Here is a 24,029-nt window from a genome sequence, read left to right as displayed (position 1 = left end):
TGGTCTAGTGTTTTTATCAGCTGAAATGGTCTGCTTTAACCAGACCCTGCCAACACAGAGCATTGCTCCTGGCAGGTGTATTGTAGTACATATTGCAGATTATAAATCATTTTTTCATTTCCAGACAATCATAAATTTATCTGCTTACAAGGGAGACAACACTACACAATAACATCTAATGCTGCTGCTTCTCAACATTGTACAAGTCAGGCACACAAGTACAGGCTAAGATTGCATCAACACTTACAAATATATTCTTTAAAACTTTTCTGTTGTATTTTAAATGTACACCTATAACAAAGCAAAAAAAAGCCATAAAAAATGTCTGCTTTTCTTACCCTCCATGTAATAGAGAGACAGTGGTTTAAATTCCATTTGAATCACTCATCTCCCAGAAAAGGCTTCTGCAGTAAGTTCTACACATGCCAATATGGTCCATGAAAAAGAAAAATGCTGGGACAAAGTCTCTGCATAAATTGTACAGTCCTCTTCTGATGTTACAGATGAATTCCACAGAAGCTTGGGGAATTAACTCTCTAGCTTCTTGCTAACAAGTTAAAATTAGGAAATCTGCAGGGAAATGACCTTTAAACAATTTATGAGAATCCAAGACACTTTAGATGCAATAAAAATAATTTCATCACAACCTTTCCCACAGCTCCACTTGACTCTAAAGAGTCAAGACTTCAGAATTTAGGAGAGGCTGAAATTAAGCATTTTGATGTAATTTCAAATCAAACCCTCATACAGGTATTCAGACACAGCATTTAATTGGAAGATCACAAACTCCCCCTGCTCCCTGACTCAAATCAAAAACTTTAATTCTGACATTCAGTGCTTGTCTTTGCAACAAGATTATTATTATGGGATACAGCAGATGTAATTTACTATACCTAATATAAAACAGAAAAAAATACTATGACAAGTAGATAAACCATCTCTTATGTTACCAGTGTTCAAACCTTCAAACTTCATCATTGAATACTACTCTATTAATCGACATTTAGAGAAATCTGAACTCCAACTACATTCTTGAAACTTTTATTGAGGAAAAGAGATGGCTCAAAATCTGGCTCATTTGCCTGAATTTGATAAAAGATTGAGCAGCTTAGTTAGCTTATACATTTGGCACTTTGCTATAGCAAAATCCTGCCCATGGTCTTTACCACACAACACATTGTTAAGAAAATACAGTGAGAGATGGCTAATGATAGAAGAATTTCTAACAGCATTCCAGTATTCATTCAGTAAACTTTTTTCTTGGTTGCAGTCAAAGAATATGCAGCAAAGAGGAAGAACTGAGAATTATTCCCCTGATGTTGATGCTACTCTGCAATAAATCACTATACTTCCACAATTCAGAGCAGCCTTTAGGTTCCCCTAAAATGTATGACTAGGCACAACAAAAACCTAGGTAACCTACATTGCTGGTCAATAGCCCTCATAGACTGAGATAGTATTTGTAGGGTCAAGAGAATCTTGGCTATATTCCCTTTTCATACTGTTTTTCTACTGTTGGTCTTATGTCAACAGTTGGAATAAGATGGCAGGAAGCCATGGCAAAGATGCTGTATTTATAAAGGACAGATTTACATTTACATTACACAGTGTCAATAAGGATTGGGACCAAGACTTCTGTATAAACCTAACTGAATAAGTGACTCCATTTGCCTATTTTTCCTCTGAATGCAAGGACATTGCAATTTTTCATGCAATTTTTCTCCATGGCTCTAGTGGATCTTCTTTTTTTTTAACCACTCTTGAAACAGACAATTACAATGCTTTACTCCTCCACATCAAATAAGTGAAAATCAATAAACAATATCTTAGTTTCACAGATCTTTTCAAAAAATTAGAGTAAAAAATGTATCATAATACTGCATATCAATTATTTTTTCCATGCATAGTAAATAAATTCATAATATTAGTATATTAAGACGTGAAATATTCTAAATTTCACAAAAATGACTTGAGTTAGTCAACTCTGTAATGTGTAAAAGGTGACTGAACTTATTTGAACACGACAGTTTACCATCATTTGAAAGAGATTAACACTAATGTTTTCTAACTTCTTCTTCTAGTTTTTCTTACTAGAAAGATTTTCTCATATCAGTTCTTTTGAATCTGTTCATATAGAAACAAGAATGACCATAAGTTTTTTTTCCCTTTCATGATGTACTTGATGCCTGCATTATAGGGTTGCCAATTTTTCTGTCTATAAATTTTCTGTCCAATTCTTCTGTCCTTTTTCTTGTCTTAGGAAGAATCATTTTCCTCATAATTTTAGAGATCAGGAGTCCACAGTATCTTTTCCTCTCTCCAAAACTTCAACTTTTATAGTTACATTGCGATATCAACCAAAACTCACAATCAGAACTGATGTTACAGCTGGACTACTAAACCCCAAAAGACATGGTGTGGGAACCAAGTATGTCAGCAAAACTGTGAAAACAGTGATAAACTAATTAATGCAAGGTTAGCACATTGGTCGTTCTTGTGATTTTGTCAGGGGATTTGTGATGCTAGATTTTCATATTAAGTATTTGAGAATCTCAAGCTATTTCTATCCTAATGTAAATATATAGTTAGATTGTATGTTTGTTTTCAGCTTTATGTTAAGTTCCTTTTTAATAAGCAAGATTAGCTTTAGCTGAACCCTCTGAAAGGGGAAGTAGGTTGCTCTTTCTCTGGGAAACTACTGAGCAGGCAGAGGAGAGCAGGAAAGGAGAGTGATGACTGCAGAGATAACCAGGCTTGGCTGGCAACAGCAGCCAGCATGGAGGCACAGCATGGAGCTGCAAGCCTGTGGCTTACGCAGAGAGACTGAAAAACTCCTGAAAGGAAAGAGAGATGAGGTCTCAGAGCAGAGGGAAGATTCCTGCAGACCAGAGGAGCAGGAGCAGAGCTTGCTGCCACTCAGAAAGTATCTGAGTTAACTGCAACTAGGCCAGGAAGTAAGGACATATCTGTGAGGACAAGTAAGCAAGGGGACAGCTGCACATAAACCCTTTCATTTCTACTCTGTCATCCCTATCTGAGTTTTCTCTACTTAAATAGTATTCTAATTCAGATTCTAATAAAAGCTGGCTTTTAGTTTAAAAGCCTTTTTGTGTTCAGTGTGGGCACATCCACTTCAAAGACACAGCCAGCAAGAGCCTGACAGCATGTTGCAAGTGCATCTTAATGGCTCAAAAAAGAATGCAACAATATTATCTAAAAAAAAAAAGCCAGATGCTTTTTTCATGGCCTTATATAGGTCCTGTGATATTGCAATCTTGGCAGCCACAGAGACAGAGCTTTCTTTTGGGGTCCCTCATCTTGTGGGTGCGACGATACTGTGAAACCTCCAGTAAAAAGCACTGGCTCAGGTGGCAGCTGCGTCTCTAGGCTTTTTGCCATGCACAAGGGAAAGGTGAGACATGCAGTTGCTGGGAAGAGACAGGAGTCTGAACAGCTATCCTGCCTCTGCTCTGCTGAAAAGGGGGCAGACCAGATGAAAGCATCCTGCGTAATGGACTTAGTCATTGTGCCTGTCTAGACTACGGGATGGCTTCCCAGTTATTTATTATCAGTCCCAGAGAGTGGCCCTGTGCCAGAGCTGTATGTTTTCTCAGGCATAAGGGGAAATCCTGATGTATAGACACGCTTCTAGTGCAATAGTAGAGAAAGCAGACAGCTGCCAGTCCACATGGTGGCATGGACAACCAGTGCCCAGAAATATTGCTTATTATGCCTTCCTGCCTGCCTGCCTGCCTGCCTTCCCTTCAAATTAACAAAGTGAAAAATCTTGTAGTCAGGCTCATCCCAGAGGAAATGGAAAGGAAAAATGATGTATGTTTTCTTCTCTCAGCATAGTAAGGAACAATGCCAACCAAGCTGGGAGAAACAGTATTAATACCTGTCTGCTCCTTGTCCTTAACTTGCTACTTGCAGCTTAGTTTTTAGCTCAGCAGACCATCTACCACCTATCACCACTACCATCTACATCAACCTATATCAGTTATTGACCTAACTCATCCCTCTTTTAGGTAAAGATCTTACAAACTTCCTGATCACTCAGAGCTCCACCAGTTTAGAAACACAACTCCACATCCCTACAAGAGAGATTCCACTCCTGTGTTGCCTGATGCTGCGTATCCTTCCAGATTGCTTCTCCTAGAGGAGCTTAACAGTGCAAGATGGATATGGAGAACTCAGCTCACTGAAAGGTTAAATTAACTGACTCATAGGACAGTGAATTACTTCCATTTGAGAGTAAAAGTTATTTGGAATGGATCAGAGAAAGAATTTTGACTCAGGCATTACATACATGAGCGAGGGGCCCCCTCTATTTTTTAACTTTAACAGAATAGAAAGCCAAAACCAGAACTCTTATCCTACATACATTAAAATAAAAAAAATGCAGAATTATTTGTTTCTTGATATTTATAATAATTAAGAATTTTAAGTGACTGTTCTTAAGGAACAATGTTTTGGGAGGTGGTAAAGCAATCCAAAGTTTGATTAATAAATATATTTGTAATACTTCACGGACATATAGATTTTCTCATTTATGTAGTTAAGCAGACTTCTGTTACAAGGAATTCAATTCAGGATCTTTTGCTCCAATATCCAGGAGAGAAAGGAATGTTTATAATCCTCTTTTATGTTCAAAGACTCACTCTGAAGGTCAGCAGTTAGATGGGGATATAATCACAAATATTGGAGCAGATAGGATTTCTGAAGATGGAAGAGTTACAGTGCTGTCCACCCATAACAGACTGCAGATTATAATCTTTTCTGAGCCTCTTTGCTTGATTTGGTTTGGAATTCCAATGAAAAAAATGTCTTTCCTGGTATTTTCTATTTTGGACAGATGGTAAATACCACAAGACTAATTTTTAGGATATTTCTACAGATGGTCCTACTAAGAAAAGGAAATGAGGAAGCAAAGCAAAGTTACAAAACAAAAACAAATAACAAACTGTTCTAAATAGAAATGAAAAATAATACTTTTGTCACCAATTTCATGTAGCAGACACTTGGTTGATATTATTCTAGAAAACAGACATTTCATGCTGGATCTGAAGAAACTTTGATATCAAGAAATTAAGATTATAACTACATTTATTTTAATCATAATAAAAACAAATCAGCTATGTGAAGAGCTCTGAAAAAATGGGATTTTTAAACTGGGAGATCCTTTCAAAAGGATTGTAAAGATTATTCTTTGAATATTCAAAAATGATGACTTCGAAACAAACAGAACGTTTGATTAAGGACTGGAAATGCTCCATTAAGGACTGGAAATTATCACAAACTGCAAAACAGATGAGGAAAAGATGAATGGTCAAGGCCTGTCATTAATCAGCTTGTGCAGTTCAATATCACGACACAATAGTTTCATTGTTCAGCAGACCAGCACCATATTTCTGATCACTTAAAAGCTTAATTCTGTGAAGTATTGTTTAGCAATAACTGCAAGATTAAAAGGAAAAATGAAGGCCCTGTTTTCATTAAAATAGTATCTTTGAGTATTCTAAAACTAAGCCAGTTAAAACAAGGTTCTGTTTCAAAGTAAATCCTTTAGGGAAGACATGAACAAAGTCCTGCCTGACTGATATAGTGAACTTTGGTGTAAGCTTAGATGGCTTTTTCACTCTCTACATTCAGAAGATAAGCACGTTCACATCAGATGAAGAACTGGTCCAATTATTACTGTGAGATTATTTTCCATTATGAGCTAGAAACCCAAACAGTATGGGGCCAAGGCCCTGCCAAGAGTGGAAACAGAATTTGTTGCAGCATGTACAACAGTAAAACTCATCAATGTCCTATGAACATCAGACAAATTGAAGGACCTACTCAGTTTTGTAAACTGAGGCTCTGCTGTATTTTGTTTTTGTTTGCACCATTGAAACATTGCTAGTATCTCAGGTTCCCCTCAGTCTTTTCTTGCTGGGTTAAGGGTTAGTATAAGATTAAGAGTGTTCATGTACACGGTGTTCTTGTGAACAACCCATTATATGAGTTTATTTACCTTTGAGGCTAATTATTTCTTTCCTGAGCATTTAAGGCTGATTTGGTGCTTGTCTCCCTACAGCTTTTTTTATTTCTTCCTCAAAAAATAAACTTTGAGAATTTTTTTTTTCCATGAGTATTCAATAAAAACAGCCTTCCTGTTGCTCTGGTCACCCACACAGCAAAAAGGAAGTTAAACTGTTTGCTGACATATCTCTTATGGTTTGGGTCTGAGCCTCTGTTCTTGAGCCTGCTGCTAGAAGTTTGACTTGCACAGACAATATTTTGTGGGTGGTGACTTCACCGGAAATTGAGAGCCAAGAATTGGAGAAATGTGCTGTGTGCTATATCTGTGGTGATTAGGAAAGCATTACTGGATCCACACTTTTAAAGTTACAGCAGATGTGCTTATTTTGTGGTAACCATGCAATGGAAGAAAGCAGTCCTCCAGCCCCTAAACCCCAGCTTAGCTAATCATAAGGAAGGTAAGCAAATGCAGTATTTTTCTCATGGCATTTCATAAACACAGGGTTGCAAAATGAATGTGAATGGAAAGGCCAATAATCTCTCCATCCCTTGTGATGTGCATATAATTGTGGTTTGCCTGAACTGGATGAAAGCTCAGGATAATTATTTGGAAAGAACTGCATTGCTTAGAGAACTAACATATCTGTGTCAGTTCCTATCTCACCTTTGAATTGTTTGAGAAAACAGAGGTGATTTGTCCATCTGAATGTTGATACATTCATTGCTAGTAGATATGTAAGGTCCACATGCTATCCTAGATCCAGATGTGGAATTTCTACTAATATTCATATTTCCCTACAAGGCATTTAGCTCACAGTCAGTCCAAAGAAAGCAGAAAAGAACACTTTTCCAACATACATATAGAATAAATGAACAGCAACTATAGATGTAGAAATATCAATAACTATTTACCCCAAGGATATCTGATTTACTCTTGCATATGTTATGTTACATTATAAACACAAAGGTAAAAGCTCCAATGACAGTTAAGCACTGATTCTCAAGATTATTAAAAACAGGTAGTATAAGCCATTTCTGCTTAAATGTATTACTGAAAGTAATCTTTGATGGATATTCTTAACAGGAGTCTGGTACTTCATTGCTAAAGTCCGGCAGAGCTTAGTCATCAAACTACTACATACATCTATCATTACCGCACTCTGACACTAGTTTTCCAGAAACCTCAATAACATAAAAAATAAATAGCAAAAGCATGCTCTTTATTCATTTGGTTTTTAACATTTTGAAATAAGCACACAAGAAAATCACAATGTTTTGGAAGAACTGATATTATTCTTCCACACTTTTACAACTTTATTGTTTCTTCAGAAATTGTTTAACTGACTTCTCAGGATACTCAGAAGTGTCCATGATCATGTAGGAAATTAACATTTGCTTATGTACTTAAAATTTACTACTGAAGTTCTGGCGTTTGTTATTATATCTGGGTCCCATTTGATCAAGGCAAACAAAACTTGAAAGAGCCCCTCTTTCGAAGAGTTTGAAACAAACAGGACAAGAAGGGCTGGAGGAGAGGGAACACTGTTATTACTTCATTACTGATGAGGAAGTGAGTCTCAGAAAATATACGGATGAACTTTAATAATACCTAAGTAATATTGGGTCAAAACTCTTCTTGAAAGTCAGCATGATACAGGCTTTTAAATTACTTGCGTCCTGTGGAAGAGCATGCAAGCACATACTGGGGGAGCTGCACATACTGAACTCAGAAATTCTCAAATCCAGACCTATGCTTTGATCTCAGGACTAGTTTTATATCCTCAGAGAAGCAGAGTAAATGGATGTGCACAGTAAGTGCTCAATTACTCAAGCACTTTTATCTGTGGTCGTAGAATTTATACTTCAAAAATTTGATTTTTAAAGGTCCAGCCATCTTTCCTGCCAGGCTTCATAAATCTGTGCCTGAAACTGCTTCTTGAACTGACCTAAAAAAAACAACAATAAAAAAACATTCCATGTGGGTTCTTTGCTTGCAGAAGACTGAAATTAGTCATGAGGAATGTACACACTGGAACTATTTGGAATACTTAGCTTCAATAAATTGTTAAACCACTAGAAAAAATGCTCTTTACAATTTCTCTGTGCTTCCTGTTTCACTGACGATAAACCAGAATAGGAGCCACAGATATATGAATCTCTTACAACTGTTGTATTCAGGTAATATTAGAAGGAAGTCCATTTTGGCATACTGGGTAGAAATACTTTGTAAAAAAGACACGCTTAATTCACATGAAGGAAAATTATTTTTTAGATGTTAAAGACGAAGCACATCTCCTGAAAACCTCTTCCCTTTATCAGGTAGCATACAGATTTATCTGATGTGCTTGTACAGTGATAGCCCAAACTTGCACCGAGGACAGTGAATTGTGACTGGGTACTTCCTTAAAGTCTATAATCATAAAACAAAACTAAGCTGCAATCTAAGAACAAGGACACGTATTCTTTCTCTCTAAATATTTCAGAGGTTTTGACTAGGGCAGATGGACTATTTTCTGTCAAAAATAACTTTGTAGACCTTTTTTGACCAGACTTTTTTTGCAGAACATGTCATTTTGTTAAAATTTCTGTTTTTCACAAGAAAACTGTAATATGTTTTTTATTCTGGTGAAAAGATGATCCTTCATCTTGAGAATCTGAGCAAGAATATCACTATTCTCATTTGTATTAGCATGTCTGAGGGGTGGAAGGGGAAAAAGGGAGCAATTTTCCAATTAACTTTAATTCCATCAGCTAACACTTAGCAAGTTCAAAGCAAATTACTGTTTACAGAATTAGGGTAAAATCCTTCTGTCTGTTTAAGAAATAATATTATATCTCTATTATTCTTGAAATGCATAAGGATTATTCTTCTCCCATCTCCACATTGAAAGAAAAAGATGCAAACAAGTCAGTCTGGTCCATGGCTTAACAAGGACTTTTTCAAAGGCCTCCTGATAGATGACTATCTTAAGCCAACCAGAAAAAGGGGAGAGTGGGCAGACAGAATTCTCAACAGTGAAACCTCTCTCATTTTGATTACTGTAGAAGCCTAAAATGTCCTCAGCAGAGATTTGCATGTTGCAGTCTAGCCTGCCTCTACAAAAAAAGTTTTACAATTCTCTCCTGCACATTTTTTGGAATACTTGTTGTACATTTTTCACAGTTATAAGAAATGAGTAAAGATTGAAAAATTAACCAAAGCATTTGCTTTAGCTTTTGCAAGCCAATACCAGTTGTGAGGATTTTATATTACAGGAACGAAATAAGTTATTTATGAAAGAACATCAGGCTTGAGACTGAAGATGAGAAAATTGTAAAACAAGCTCAAATGTCAAAGGCAAGATTATCGTACTATGCTTTGATTCTCTGAATTTCATGGGAAAATCATAGGCCTAATTTCTTCAAGTGATAAGTCCTGGTTTCAAGCACATTTAGAATGAAGATTTTTTGAAAGAAATGCCTGCTTTCTGCTCAGTAAGTATAAAGTTTTCAGTCCAACTTGGCTTCAAACTTTGACAAGGGTGCAGAGACCTATTAGAATATAGACAATTTATTGCTATTGTTGTGCCCTTGGTGGGTTCATCCTGTACAAATTACACCCCAGATTACCAACCAGTATTTAAAACAAGTGTTCAAATTATATTTGCTAAATGAGAAACGATAGATGGAGTGGTAATATATTCTGAAGGCTCCAAAAGTATGGTCATTCATTAACATTTGATGTAATAAAGGAGGGAGCAATGAGATTAAAAAAAAGAAGGACATGGTCGAAACAACAGTCAGAAGAATCCTGTCTGCAACTACTTTCTGAGCTTCAGATATAATATTAGTATCTACATTTACAATGACTTTTATCTTACTGTCTCACATAACAGCAAGCTGAAACATATTCTAATGGCACAAGATACTAAAAAGATAGCCATAGAAGCATTAGAAATATATGTATATATATATTTAAAAAGATAATTGTAGCGTATTTAGTATGCTGGTGTGATCCAGTTTATCTAGGTTACAAAGGGATATGCACATTTCTAGCTTTCCTCTACTATCCTATGATCCATCAGAAAAAAATTCTCAACTAATTACATTAAGTAAAACATTCTCAGTCTGTGGCCTTTTGCTGATTTTATGTACAGAAAACATACTGAGAGGTTTTATCAACAGCATAAGGGAGGACCTGAAAATGAAGAAAAACATTATAAGATAATTATTAAAGCTCTAGAACTATAACAACAAATAGCTGCTGTGTAGTTTCAAAATTGTATTTTGCCAAATCACCTCACTTTCACCTCTGGAAGTAAAAGTCATGGGAAGATTATCTCAGTGGGTTTCTATGACTATGTAAGTACAATATTTTTCAAGCACTAAAATATTCAAGAAGTTTTAGGAGATCTCTCTTCCATTTTCTTAAATCCCAATCAAATTTCACATTAACAAAGTATTACTTCACAGAAGGGATAAAGAAAAAAAAGCAAATAAAAGCTTTTTTCCACTTTTTGAAGGCTGTTAGAGATAATGGCTGTTTAATAAACTCCTGCTGGCCATTATTTTTCTTACAGACTACAATACAGATCAAACCATCCACTTTAACTCACCTTGCAATAAATCAGTGGTTTCCAAATGAGTAGCTAAAATCTGCAAATGCAATTACCAGAGGAGAAATAACTATCTATAAATTAGAATTCTGCTCTGTGCAAAATAAGCAGTAGGATTTTCAAGGCTATGTAGAACTGCTTTAAAAAAAAGGTGTAATCCAGCTCCTAGTCAAGAAAAGTGCTATCAGTAGCTTGTGAGCTTGTATAGGAAACTCAAACATGCAAGGACTGCACAATACAGGCTCCATTTAGCTGTTGGTAGTCATCTTTTTGTTAGCTTCATTTTACAGCCCTAAGATAATTTTTGTAATTTGCTCAAGCTTTGCCACCAATTTCAGCAGAACAGGCATTTTGTCTGTGGAAAATACAATAGCTAGCAAAGAACAGTGGCAAGAGGATAAAGATACAAAACTGAAATGTTCCAACTGGAAACAAGAGAAATCACAGAGCAATAAAAATAATTCTTTAATATATTAAGTTAAAGGAACAGAGCTTAAAAACATTTAATGTTAGAATTTAGACAATCATTACTGTACAATCTCATCTAAAACTTATTTTATAGAATTCATCATCACCTATGGTTGTCTCCAGCACTGTTTTCTTTTCCAATAAAGACACTTGTCAAGGATTAGCTTAGGTGCAATGCATGTGTTAATACATGGTTGATACCTGAAATCCATCCAAAGAATTTGTACAGCTTCCAAGGCACTCTACATATGTAAAGAACTAGAGAGAAAAATCAAGAAGCCAATTTGGGCTCTTTGACAGTTGTTTCTCAGTGACTACAGAAAGAAGCACCACAGTATTTGTTTCCATGCGGCTGCACGGAAGGTGAATTATGGCACAGTATCGTTCAGCGTGGCTAGCAAGCCATATGGAAACTTTCCAGAATTCTGGCTCACAATTTATCTGTGTTCTGCTTTGTTATCTAACCTGTCGATGAAAAAACACACATACAGCAAACGAACAAAGAACATGATAAAATATCATACATCTTGGCCAACTCATTTCTCATCCACAATAATTCACTTAAATCCAAACCTTTCCAGCCTCCACCCTTTAAAAGCAAACAAACAAAACCCCAGCCTCCTGCAGTTTACTGAATGCTCCATGCTTCAAGCCTAGCTTGATAACTTATGTTTATTCCTGCAGTAACTCTACTGAGATCAATGCTGTAACTCTTGTATGAGACATATTTACTTTGCAGATTTTAAAGGCTGTTTCAAAGTTCACATATATCTTACAATCTGATCTACATTTTTAAAAGCAAAATATTTCTGCACATTAGCAATATGACTTGCAGACCAGAAGCAGACAGAATTGTTTAAGCTTTAATGTATATGTACCTTTTCCCTGGGGTGTATACAAAAGTCTGTGTGGGAATAGCACATAGTTACTGCTTCCCTCCTAGAGATGCAGCCTAGTAGCTGATTAGAGCAATGGAAAACATGAAGAGACCCTTCCAAGCGTTGAGAAAAATCCTCTATGTTTGTACGTGTGTTTAAAATTAAAATGCATGGAGCTTTCCAGATCAGTCAACACTGCAAAAGCTGGCAAGAGAAGTTCAAAAGTTCTGCTTAATTTAGTAGAATTTGCTGCTTTTAGGCAATTCCTTAGCCACCTAGCAACAGCACAAAGGGTATAACTCTTGGAGACTTAAATTCACACTGGCTGAGCAAGAAGGAAAATTGCAAACGTGCAAGATAGCTTGAGGAACTTGTGACACCAGGGAGTTTTGTGGGTCAGATTGGGTGGGCCACAAGTCAGGATGCAGTTAGTACAGAATGGAAGACATCTTTCCTACACAACTTATGTACTAAATACTGATGCTCAAATACTGATCTCCCCCATCCCCACCTTTTCTGACATCCTCAAGAGAGGCCTATATGAATCACAATCTTTCTCACTGTAGTGCAAGTCCAAAACTCTAATCAATATATTTGATGCTATATATTTTCTCCAAAAGCCCCTAACTCCCTTAAAAAGTTTATCATGTATTGTGTATTAGAGATGTGCAACATCCAGGTACCTCCTACAGTGAGAGCTCTAACAGCAAGCTGATCCTAGGCAATGAAGACAGGTAGCTGCAATCTTAGGACATGTGAATACTGGTGTCCAGACCACACACTGTCTCTTATTGTTCATTTAAATCCAGTAAGATTGAGTTTGGAGGAGGATCCTTACTCAAGCTGAGTAATAATAACTAAACCTGGCCTTTATTAATTATTGTTTGATTTTATGTAATCCAAAATATGCAGAATACTTTATGGGCCTATAAAAGGATATTCCCAAAGATGTTATTAAGTTTCTGTAGACAAAAGACATTCCCATGGATGTGAAGGAGAAGAGGCTGTAGCACAAGAATCTTTGTATCCTTTGTCTTTACACCTCCATTACTATGTAATTTTTCAGCTGGTCCCTAATTTTCTTTCTTTTGAAAAGTGTTTCTGTGCTTTTGCAGCTATTTCTTCCTGTTTTGAATAAAACAGAACCCCAAATATCATTATTTAAAGTTCTTCGTCTGTATTTCTTACTCTTCAGCATCTGGAGTTCGCAAGAATAAGCCTTCAGGAAACCCTCATGCTTTGGCAAACATCCAGTATACAATATTAATTCATTTCCTCCCCTAGTCAACATCTCTCTCATTATCACTCAACAAGTGTCCTCTCCTACGGATACATTTGCCAGATCTGAAGCTTGTCCCTATTGTAGACAAACCTATCTCCAGAATTTTAAGTGTAATGATGCTTACAGTTCTGGAATATAAATCATTCTGAAGTAAGGGTGTACCAAGAGATTTCTCTCCACCTAGTAATAATAAAAAACTCGCTCTGGTTTCCTACACATTGCAGTTGCCTGATTTCTCTTTGATTCTGTTTGTAAAGAATGAATTGAAAACTATAGCAATCAAAATAGAAACATAGGATATTTATCAGACAGGCTGAATACTTTTAGCATTTTAAGCACTACCGATATTTCACTGTTAAGATTTGTGGGGAGAGCTAATCCAACTGAAGAAAACATTTTTCTCTCATAAGCATTCTTATATGCCCAAGTCATTTTCACTTTATCTGCTAAATTATGCTCCTGTGCCTATATCTCTCTGAATAAGATTACAGTATCTTCATACGAAAACATCAACTATTCTGATCAGATTCTAAATATAATTCTCACTTCGATGCTGAGTGCTGCAGTAGGGCTTATAATATACTACATCACCATTTAAAAGGAAACATTTACCACATACTGTTACTTTTATTCCTAAAGCTAGGAGTTAGTTCCTCTCAACTTCAAAATCCTGTAAGAAAAAGTTGTATATAACTTTGATCAGTCTCTTTGATTTAGAAATTGTGCCAGAAATTCCTTCCTACTTTTCTATACAAGAAAAAAACTCTCCTCTTAGCATCATAAGGACGAGAATATGAAAATATGTAAGTCTCAATTAGCTATGCAGAATGGATGCACTACAGCTGAACTATGTCTTTCCCTTATAACTGCTATTCCGACTCCGGCAATGGGTCATTCAGGAGACACTTTTTCAGTTTTTCAGAATAATAGTATTTCATCTCAGATAGTGTATTATAGATAGAGTAAGATTACAAACTACTTTGTTTATTTACTTTTTTTACAGAGAATCTGAGCTTCAATTTTCCATACAAAGAGACAAAAACCAAAGAGTTAAGTGAGAAAGTTAGCTTTGATTTACACTGAATCAGGTGCTACAGATTTCTCAAAAACATGACCAGAAACAAACTTTTGGTCTGTGCAATTGTGTTTGTTTAAGGACATAAAACACCTGCCTTCACTTAAGTGCAGTCAAAATTTAACAGGGATATTAAGAGAACTTAAATTTAGGTTTGGAATAGAGAATACTGCAAAACTGCAAAAAATACAGATTCTTTCTGAAATCATTTGATCCAGCAATCAGCTGATTCAGACCATTCACAGGTGAACTTCAAAGGATGCCACTGCATCACTGGTTTATTTCTCTCCAGACTTCCCTATATGTTTTGTTAGGTTTGGCAGAAAGAAACATTTTTCCTCCCCTTTTTCACCTCTCGGGGTTACAGGGTGTATGAAGCAGCTGGGTCCAGTGTGTTAAGGTCTTAGATGACCTCAGGATTATACTATTATCTGCAAACAGAAAAAAGAAGGTAAAGATCAAAGTAACTGCTTCTAAATAGAAGAGGTAACTAGTGTACACATTTTTAAAGAAAAACTTGATGATTTGCTCGATGTGTTCTCACCTTTCATGGAAAGGTTTCCACTCAGTAAAACTCTTTTTGGCAACTGTATTTTCTTTTAAGTCACTCAGTACAAGTAAAAGTGGGGAAAATATTAAGAGTAAAAAATTTGTCAGACAAACTTGGAATGTTTTTTGCCAAAGGATCAATATTTCCTTGAATTCTAATAGGAAAATTCAGTGGATTTTACAATATTTTTTCAGTTTATGTTACAAAAAGATTGCTGAAAGTCCTGTGAGTAGGTGATCAGTATCAAAACAAAAAGCTGTTTCTGTCCAACTATTACAAAACAGAGCTACTATTGGAACAAGAGGAAACGCATGAGATTTAGCAATCTATGTTTTTGTCACATTGTGCCAGTTCTGGGAACAAAGGAGCTGTCTGAAGACGGACAGTCCCTTTCCCAGGTAGAGCTCTGTGTGGCTACTTAACTCCCTCCTTCCTCAGGGTTCTGGCAAAGTGGTTTATTTTTTGGCTGGCCGTGTCCTACCTTCTATAATCAGTACCTGACAAGTTTTGGTATGTAATACTTTGTCTTCAGACACAGACACTACACCTGGATTATAATTCTGGGAGAGATGAAGATGCTCCACAGGGAGACTTTTCATACTCAGTACATGTAAGGGAGGAAGTGCTGATGTACAGAGAAAAGGCATATACAGCTTGATAGGGAGAATTTCAAATCGCTGTTATACTTTCTAATCTCCAGTGTTTAGGGAAAACAAAAAACCAAAAATGCATGCAGGTGACAGTGAAGCATAAGACAATCTGCAGGGAAATCAGTATTCCGGTTCTCTACAATGGCAGTCTGCAAGAGTTATCATTTTGGATAACCTGAAGATAGACAGGGAGTCAACATCTGAGCGCGCCTAAATGCCACAACCAGATTCAATGGAAAAACAAAATACCCCAATACAATGATCCAGCCTGTTGAACCAAATATGCAGTTTGAACAGGGTGTTAATAATATAACTCCAGGGTTGGTCCAGGGAACACTGAAAGACAACTTACAAATTTTAGAAATATTTTAGACCCTAAAGCAAGGGCATTATATCTGGATTATATATATGTTCTTGTATGCTAGTTGTCATCCTAATGCAAGGAAAAAGAACAAAAAACCTTTAACTATTAATATTTGAATACAAAAGATTAAAATTCCACAAGCGTCCAGTTGAGTTCAGCTGATCATTTCATATGACTGCCAAAAGCAAACACAAAAGGTGTGAACATGACAGATGTATTTTTAAATTAAAACTCTAGAGAAAAAGATTTTTCATTATTCAAACATTTTATAAACAAGGACTCCAATTTCACAAAGCATATATGAAATTTCATTGGGAGCCAGGTTGCATATGCTTGTGCTGTTCTTATGTAGCTCTGATTACTGCTTTTTTATGAAATGGAATCAAAATGTTGGTCTTGAAGAGTTCAATTTCCTCTGATGCTTAATGTTCTCATCTCATATTTTTTGTCTGTGACATCACAGCTGCCTGTTTTGGAAAAGACTATGATGCTATAAACATGAGGAGACAAAAAGCAATAGGATTATTCCATGAGGAACAAGAATCCTGATTTCATGAATTTTTTTCTTAATAAGAAAGGATAAAGAGAAAACAGAAAATAATATATGAAGTAGACTTATTTCTGAACAGAAACTTTAGGAAAGAGTTTTCCATGACCAAATCTTTAGAGGCGCATTTCCATCAATACCGGCTATTTTCTTTCACAGCTGGCTGTGTCTCATTTATTCTGGAGAATTGAAATATTTAGCCTGTCTTCCCACTGTCAAATTTACCCAACTCAAGCAAACTCAACTTGTTACTGTACTTGCCTCAGCATCACTTTTCAGACAGGTACTGAGGTAATAGAAAGATATGAAACAACTTCCTTTATGCTCCCTATGCATGTTCGCATATATGTCTCCATATAAGTACAAGCTTTTGTCTTCATTCCCCAGAAACCAAAGCTAACATACCTTTTCAATGTCAATATCTTATCTTTTTGACTACTCATCAGGGCTTTCTTTTCCATTCATGGGTATATCCTTGTTCCATTCTTCCTCTTTATCTAGAACTGCTTTTGCATGGCTACCACTTTCTTGGGTTCAGATATAGCCTCTATATAGCATTCTCAACTTACCAATATCACACTTGCTAATCAAATCTAAAAGAAAATTCTTAGGAAAAAGTGAAAGCAGTATCAGTTTGCCTTGCTCCACCAGGTTATAATGCGCAGCTATTCAGCAGCTGCTGCTGCACCAGCAGTCTGTTGTGCAGCTGAGGTGGGAATCTTTAAGAGCAGCTGGACAAACAGCTGAAATGGGAACTGTCACACTGCCCCCTTGCAAATTGTTTTTCCTCATGAATTAGATGTGTCTGTCTTGTCACCCTCTAGGCTTTGTTTTTCAACCAAATCATGGGCTAGATGTTCCAAGCATTTTTTTTTTTTTAAGATGGGAATACCTTTATCACTCCTTTTTCACAGCATGCTGTGTTATATTTAAACAATCCCTCCACTTTTACCTTTTAGAGCTAACTCCCACCATCATTTCCTCTAAACTACAGTAAGACAGTAGATGTAAGAGCACATCTAAATACAAACACATTCAGAAAAAAGCCACACATTCCTCACTGGAAGACATTGCCCAGAGAGCACATGGAATTTCCATCCTTGTGCGTATATAAAAGTTGACTGCAAAAGGCATCAAGCAAGTCTACTATGACATTATTAAAAGTTGTATGCAAGATTTCAGGGTTTCTCATCAAAAATATGTTGCAAGTAGCAGAAGTTAACTTTCTGAAGACAAAAATCAGATTCTGAGAAAATGTCTCCATTCTTAAAAAGTAACTTTTTTTGTTTTCGTGAAATACTGTTTGTTGTTGTGCTGCTGGGGATGAAACATTTCATTTGCACATTAAAACAGACCATTTTTGATTATAATAAAGAGCTCCTTTTAAAAATGAGAAGAAGAAGAGAAAAAATAGGGAACTGAATAGCCTGTAGCTTTTCTAAGGAGAATAAGCAAAAACCCCCTCTTCTGAATCAGTTATAACCCTGTAAAATCAATTCTTCCCTAAAACATAAAAGGGAAGGTCATCTTTTTTACTTTCATCAAGGAAAACAAACAAAATAATTCAATTTCTATACTTTGGGCCAAATCAGCATTTAGATACACAGCTACAAAGATTACCTTAATTAATTATCCATGTATAAAGATTCCTTGAAATTCTAATCTCCACAGCTCACTTGGTTAGATGGTACATATTTAATGTAATTGAAAAACTATATTTAATGAAGATTTATTTCTAATTTATAATGTGATTGTTTAACTACAGGGTAGTGAATGTAATTACATTTTCTGCTTAACGATAGACACTTCTTCAGGGTTCAGGCATTAATAAAAGTCCATCTTTTACACTCTTTTGTATTAGTCAGTGTAATTCCTCTTAATTTTGGTATATTGCATAGAAAACATCTGTAGAAAATAAAACGAAAGACAAGTACTATGATGAGTTTATTATATGTGAGCCATGGTACAACTTAAATGTGGATGTAATGTAATAACCTTGTCTGACCGGTATTAGAGTTAAAATTATGTATTACTGAGCGGGTAAGAAACACCATTGTGTTTTCAGGTTTTATTTCAGCACTAGTACAATCTTTGAAATCTCACCCTTCTATTTCAGAGATCGACAAACACACATTTCCCGACATGCTTGCTGTCATCAATACCCCTTTCCTAAGTTTCCAAAGATCTGTGGTCTCATTTTTTAAATCAAATCAGACAAACAATTGGGGAAAGTACACATGCAATAACAGAAATAATTTGGAAATCAGACCACTGAGTATGAGAAAATTTTGGCTAATACTGCTCAAATTATCATGATTTTTATGTACAGTCATGGTAACTGATTGCCACCACAGAAGGGATCTCAGTCAGGTCAAATAGGAGCCACATTTTGTGAAATAAGACTGGCTGTGGCATTTGAGACCAAAGTGTAGCCAAAGTGCACACCCAGGAAATATTAAGAACAGGACAAACATATTTGGTATGTTCCCCAAGTACTCTCCCAGCCAAATAAGAGAAGCAAATGCAAATGGCTCTCAGGCCTAACTCAGAATTCAAATACTAGTGAGGATCAGGAGAGCCAGCAAGCTGGGTTTCATTCAAATAGTAAGCCAAACATCATCCCTGAAGCACCATTGCTCTGCATTTCATTACAAACTCTTGCTGGGGACAAAAACAATCAACAGGACAACCAACAGGACATCCATCATCATATCAATAGTCACATTTTCAAATGTGTCCTCTCATTAACATTAATACATTCATTATGTATCAGCTAAGAAAAGCTGTTTTCACTAATGTGAATAGAAATGACCCTCCTCCCCCAATACACCAACTCTGCTATCTGGTCCAACACATGTTCCAACCTGATCTAGGCTTGTATCCACTATTATCTTTTCCACCTCATCTACTGATATCTCCACTGAGGAGCTCACCTTCCCAGAGCCCCTGAACCCTCTTAGTCACATACTACTGAAAGAAAGTCAGGTTGACTTCCTAACCACTCACATATAATTGCATAACTAAGCAACAATAGTGCATACATACAAAAATATAAAGCATCACTGAATTTTGAGAAGTACTAAATGTATAAAATCCACAATCAGCTTTCAACCTCTTTAAATAGTTGGGTTTTTTTTGCCTAAGCAACTACAAATTCAATATGTTTTAATGCTAACATATTAAACAAGCTGGAGGAGTATATACAGTTAAATATTTCAACCACATTGCATTAAAAGCACAGAAAAAAAATCTCTCATCACCAGTAAAAATGTTTTTGAGACACTGGATTCTCTTCTATCAATATATCTCAATCTCAAGGTAAGACAAGAAGTGATTTCTGATTTTATAGGAATGTGATGAAACCTTGAGTCAGCCTATTGAGATCTGCCCAGACCTTATTTTCCCTTAAACTGAGTTTTTCATAGAGGGCCAAAAAGGCTTTAAACTTCAGAGTCATATTTTATTTAACAGAAACTAGAACACTAACATCTCAAGTAAAGATTGGAATAGGTTGTGTAAGACAAAGAGAAATAAAAGGATATATTAACAAAACTACCCCTTCCCCACTGTGTCACTGAAGAGTAGATACTATTCACTTCAGTCCAGCTCATTGACTTTTAGGCTCACTGTAATCTCCACACAGTTACCTCTGGGTATCGAGGAAGACTCTCCTTTTCTGGCATTTCAGAGACAGGGCAGTATCCACACTCTGCTCTTTTCAGGGTTTCCTTGCTGTGTCACAGGCATCCTTACTTGTGCTTCTTTTTCTCCTGACCTAACCTGCAATCTAGAAGAGCAGTTGCTCCCAAGAGAAGGAGATATCTCTACCTAAATATCATCCCTTTTTAAGAGAATATAAGCTCAGAACTGAAAATGAAGAGCTTAAAAGCTAGTGTTTCTTCCACAACAATTTCTAGGTTTTTCATTTTTTTTCCTCGCAAATGAAGACTGAGACACTTTTACATTTTTTGTGTTTAAGAAATATTTTTGATCTTTTCCTTCTTTTCATGATACTGACACGTGGGATTTTCAAATATCATGCAGAAGCTTATCTTAGAAATGGCAGACTCCGCTGTTATTATATGTATGCCTAATTCCTTCAAAATGTTATAAAGCCTCAAACGTTACTGATATCAGACTGCTGATCTGCCAGCTCCTTTTCTTCTCCATTTGCTATTCCCCAGTCATATCCCTGGAGAAAGCAGTAGAGCTTTCATAAAGCCTTCCACCATTGCAACATGCACTATTTTTCTAGTATTCTTGAACAGAGATCACCTATTCCCTTGACACAAGCATGTACAGCTCTTGGAGTTATGTTTGCCCATTAGTAAGGTCATTTTCATTTCTGTGCCTTCACTCCAGTCACCTGTGCCTTGCACCAGAATTCAGCATCATATTCCTTATTGAATGCTAAAGGAATTATTTATTGTATTATTCTTAATCCTTATTATTAAATGATTATTAAAAATATTTTAAATGATTTACTATAATATCTTTAATACCTTATTTATTGTCCTTAATCTGTACACTGTCTTCTCAGTACTGCAATTTCCTTTGTTTCCATCTTATTTATGTGAATGAAGAACCACTTCCTAATTGGTTTCCTTCCATTTGCAAGATCTGACACATCTTCAGTTTTGATAATTCTCTTGTATCCCCAAAATCTCAATCACTCCCTCAGTTTCTTGCCTCTGAAAGAATTTTTGTGTTGATGAATGATTTAATCTGTAACAATGATTTAATCTATCAACTGTCAGCTCTCTAGCTATTCCTAATTCCTTTACATTCTGCTGACTATCCATTCCATTTCACCTGAAATACTTCTCTAAGCTTTTAGTCTCCTTTTGCTCTTTCTATGTTCCAGAAGTTTTTAAATGGCCATCTTAATGAAATTCCAAGCTTCTTGCAGAGGCCATTCTCTATCTACAACAGAGGAGATTCTTTGGGAAATCTGCAATTAATTAATAGTGCTTTCTGAGAGCTAAATCAAACTACTCAAATACAAAAGTGCCTGCATTTGCTGATATATTATTTATCACATTTCTTCAGCCAGTAAATGATAAGCCCCTTGAAATTCTGTTTGCAGGCTTACTAATTTGAGTTTCTTAGAGACTAGGACACAAACCTTAATGTCTGGTCACGACTAAAGAAGATACTCTGATAAAACTCTCTCTTCTTTAGTAAGTTGGGGAACTCTGTGGCAAGATCCATAGAAGCACATGAATGGCAAAAACATGATAGAATACAACATTGTTTTCTCTGAACTTCAAAAAAGTCTCCTGTCATTTCCCAGGGGGAAACAGAGTGATATCTTTTATAAATCAATCCCTTCAAATATCTTGAGACACCTTTTAATGACACTTACATTCCACATCAGAAGTATATTCATTATTTGTGTTTTAGCATAGAGCACTGCCAGAAAAAAAGTGACAGCAAATGTTTAAACTTTTGTTTGCCATAATTGGAAAATCAGTCTCCCTTTCCCCAAATATTCGGAAAAATAACATTATAACAGAGATATATCTTAAGTTCAGGCAAAGATGGGAACATGGCCTGTTTTAAATCTTTTCTGAGGTACACAATGCCTGCTGCATATAAAGCATAATTTTTCATAATATAGTGTGTTTTTAAATGTCAACATGAAACATGAAACATGTTCATGTGAAACAAAACTTAAGATGTCAGGCAAACAGGCTGTCCCATGTAATGATGGATGAACATCACAGAAAGTTCTATTTGATAAATAATATTCTTCTCAAAGCACTGTTTACTCAGCAGCTGTAAATTGAAACAGGGTAAACACACAGAAACTTTTCAAAGTGCGTTTCAACTGAATGCCATTTTAGTTGTGGGTAACAAAACAGTTCTTCCAGCAGTTCCTTTCCCCAACTTCAAACCACAAATCAACCCCCAATGAACCTTACTGGCATAAAGGAACAGCATCTTTGATGACACAGCTTCCACCATTTTTGCAGTAATCCTCAGGACAATCTACAAACATAAAGGTAAAAATATGATTAAGCTTTTTCCCACCATTATTAGATTTGTCATTGCCTGACTTTCAAAAATGCTGAATATTCACACCTGTCATTTTGGGTGCTTAGCACTTGAAAACTCTAACTTTAGGCCTTGACTTGGTGATGCAAGTGTCAAGTTATAAATACATTAAAGTCAGTGGACTACTCTTAAACATAAAGGAGTCCCGGTGCTTCACTTAAACACAATTCCATTTTTCTGAAGTCAGAATTTCATTTGATTCCAGAAATGGAGCTTTTGTCACTTACTAGATTTTCAAACAATGAACATATGAACATATAAAATAAGAAAGGAGTTGAAAAGATTGATCTAGCACATATATTACTGCCTATATCTAATATTTTTATTAATAGTTTAAATATAGAGGGGACAGAAGAACAATTGTTTACTCCTGTGTGATTAATCTTCTAAATAATGATGCCCAGAATCGTAATGCTCAGAATCATAGGCTCATAAACACAAGAAAAATCTGTCTTGAAAAGAGTGAGGTGTTTAAGAAGAGGGAGATGTCAGCCATATAGATTATGAACCTTTGACCCCTTTACATGCATTTCCACATTATCAGATTTAGCTCTGCTGAAGCAGTGACACGGCAAGAAATACTCAAAATCAAAAATGAATCTCCCCAGTCTTTTGTAGGAAGAAAATAACTGTTAAAATACTGTATTGTCATAACTGGCAGGGTTTGGGTAGCAGGGCTGCAGGGGCAAGCTGTGTGGGAGGAGGCCATGAACCCTCTTGTGCTGGTCACAGCCATTCCAGCTGGCTCTGAAAGGGAGGGAAACATCCCCCATGTCAAAACTTTTCAGCCAGGAGCACACGTTGCTCTGCTCAAACCTATTTAAAAAGTGGTAGTAGGTGTCAGGGGCAGAAGACACAGGAGGAGACATGAAAGGATGCATGTGAGAGGAGACATGAGGAGACATAAAAGTGGATACATCAAGAGACGTATATGGAGACGCGAAATGGAAAAAGCAAGTAAAAGGGGACACTACTGGGGACACGGCTGGAGGTGCACTCTTGGAAGGAGGTGCTCCGTGATGGAGGGGGTATGCCTCTGGGGACACTGCAGCCCATGGGGGACCAACAGTGGAGCAGGGACACCCCTCAGGGGACTGCAGCCCGTGGAGGACCCACGGAAGAGCAGGGACATCCCCCAGGAGACTGCGGCCCATCAAGGACCAATGCTGGGGCAGAGGAAAATGAGTAAGAAGCAAGGAGCAGTGGAAGAAAAGAGTAAGAAGCAAGGAGTGACAAAAATAAACCAGGAGGCATTGACCCCAGCACCCTGTTCTGTCTGTACCCTCACCAAAGGGGTTAGGAGGGCCTGGCTGCAACATGCAGCAAAAGCAAGGGACCTGGAGACAAGGAAGAGGGAGGATAGGCGTTGGACTGGAGATGATCCTGGGGAAAGCAGGGAAAAGGTGTTCCCCTGTTTGTTTAATTCTTTGTGGCTTCTTATTTCTCAATACCTGAATCAGTAACTAAATTTTATTTTAACTGGCATAAATTAAAATAAGCAAAATTCCCTGAGTCAAGACTGTTTTGCCCACAGCA

The 24,029-nt window shown here is 36.5% G+C and overlaps 1 protein-coding gene across 1 annotated transcript in view; it reads right to left on the bottom strand.

Moving 5' to 3' along the window:
* MALRD1 (MAM and LDL receptor class A domain containing 1) overlaps positions 1 to 24,029 on the bottom strand; it is a 303,969-nt gene that overhangs the window by 25,408 nt on the left and 254,532 nt on the right. The window contains exon 36 of the mRNA XM_013949322.2: positions 22,361 to 22,427. Within this exon, the coding sequence (XP_013804776.1) occupies positions 22,361 to 22,427 (67 nt within the window). The remainder of the gene's footprint in view (positions 1 to 22,360; positions 22,428 to 24,029) is intronic.

This window comes from Apteryx mantelli, chromosome 2 (assembly GCF_036417845.1).
Source record: "Apteryx mantelli isolate bAptMan1 chromosome 2, bAptMan1.hap1, whole genome shotgun sequence".
NCBI lineage: Eukaryota > Metazoa > Chordata > Aves > Apterygiformes > Apterygidae > Apteryx > Apteryx mantelli.
Note: the sequence above shows the minus strand (reverse complement) of the source record. Positions and strands in the feature narration are given on the sequence as shown.